The 1,808-nt window shown below is 38.1% G+C and overlaps 1 protein-coding gene across 1 annotated transcript in view; it reads right to left on the bottom strand.

Annotated features, from left to right (window-relative positions):
- Window positions 1-1,346: 1,346 nt before the first annotated feature.
- LOC106013701 overlaps window positions 1,347-1,808 on the bottom strand; it is a gene marked incomplete at its 5' end in the record, with an annotated part of 1,258 nt that continues 796 nt past the window's right edge. Inside the window, 1 exon segment of the mRNA XM_013090126.2 lies at window positions 1,347-1,702. Coding sequence (XP_012945580.1) covers window positions 1,609-1,702 — 94 coding nt within the window.

Consider the following 1,808-nt stretch of genomic DNA (forward strand, 5'->3'; position numbering starts at 1 on the left):
CCCCCCCCCTACAGCCATTGCTGTCATCTTCAAACACCAAAACCAACGCATTTCCTGTTTTCAATGTATTTATTTGGTCAGATCACATGCAGTATGTTGACATTAGTTTTACATTATATAAAAATACACGCCACTCGAGTCTAAACTATTGGTATATGAAAACTGCAAGCGAGCATGAACTTTAACAAGAATAGGAGACCAACAGCAAACACAGCACTTGCAAATTGGTGGAAAATAAAATTCATTACAATAAATAATAAACAGGTAATGATGGGATGAGAAGCAGAATGGCTTTTATAAAGGCAGCCATGCATATAACGGGGAAAAATTCTAGACATGGTACATCATGTACATTATAGATTGCGACACTTTAGCTGGTTACTTAAGAGGAGGGACCTCCGAATGGGAACATTCGCGTAAACTGACGTGCTCAAGGACACAACGTTGGGCCGAATTGAACCTCGAAGCCCTAACTACGAGTCCCGTTGCCTAACCACTAATTCAGAGCCGTAAATATTTATAATCATTACATAAGACTACCGACGCCAGTATAATGTTAATATGCATGTACGAGCATATTATACGTAAGTATTATGGAGCTAATCAGAGAAGTTACAGATTAGTTTCAATGCTACAATGCTTGATTTCTGTAATACTAATACGATATGTATGTATTCGTTGAGATGACGGATAAATGATACTGATCCGTAAATCAAATTTACCCTTCCCTACTTTTCCACCCCAAAGACATAACTTCTGCATGCCAGCTGGAGCAAGTGTCATTCTATTCTTGAACTTTACTTAATGATGAAACGTAAGACTTTTATACCCAACATAATATTGTCATAAAAATGATTATTAGCTTAAATACATGTATCTTCAATAAATTAATCTCAAATATTTTCAGTTGGTTGGGTGTGATATCTATGTGTGTCATTATTCACTTTTGATGTATACATAATGGAACAAAATACCTGTTCAGCTGTGACAAATCCAGACAAAAAGCAAAGAGAAAGTTTTACTTGATTTGCCATCTTTTTCTATGTAGAATAGTTAAAGTGAATGATAGGGCCTAGTTATCCAAATAAGACAATAACAATGACAAAAAGCATAAATAAATTAACGTTAGAAGACTCCCACAACTCTTTGCAAAATTCATTATTTTGATTAAAGCTTAATAAAGCCAGTCACCTCACGTGTGACTGTGGGTCTGTTTGTAAGTTTAAATAGAAATCATGTTTGTATATATGTATTTTATGTGTGTGGAACGGAGAATGTGTGAGAGAGTATCTGTATATGAGTGTGTGTGTGTGTGTGTGTGTGTGTGTGTGTGTGTGTGCGTGTGTGTGTGCGTGTGTGTGTGCGTGCGTGTATGCGTGTGTGTGTGTGTGTGTGTGTGTTATATCTGGGACCACGGTTCGTTTAAGAAATCGTGCTGGCCGGTGTGGCGCAGCTGATCACAAACCTGATGAACACGGGTTCGAATCCGAGTTGAGATTGTCATTTTTCTCTTCATTCCAGGAAACTTAAACCGCAGGGTTGTCACTGATCCAAATCGAGGGTCGGTTTTGTCCATGTTGAGTAGCTTTCCTACAGTGCCTAGGTCCTTCAGAAGATAAGATCCAGTTTCTCCACACTGGACATACTGGTCCTAGTGGTAGTAGCAGAGCCGCCTCTTTTCATGGGTTTTATCTCCGGCAACCTGGGGTGGATGGAAAAGAAAATGCGTCATTCAAGATTCAAGTTGTAAGGCGTCATAATAGAATTATTATATTCAACAAATTGTAATTGTTGAAAGAATTTTTTGG

This window comes from Aplysia californica, unplaced genomic scaffold (assembly GCF_000002075.1).
Source record: "Aplysia californica isolate F4 #8 unplaced genomic scaffold, AplCal3.0 scaffold01150, whole genome shotgun sequence".
Classification (NCBI taxonomy): Eukaryota; Metazoa; Mollusca; class Gastropoda; order Aplysiida; family Aplysiidae; genus Aplysia; species Aplysia californica.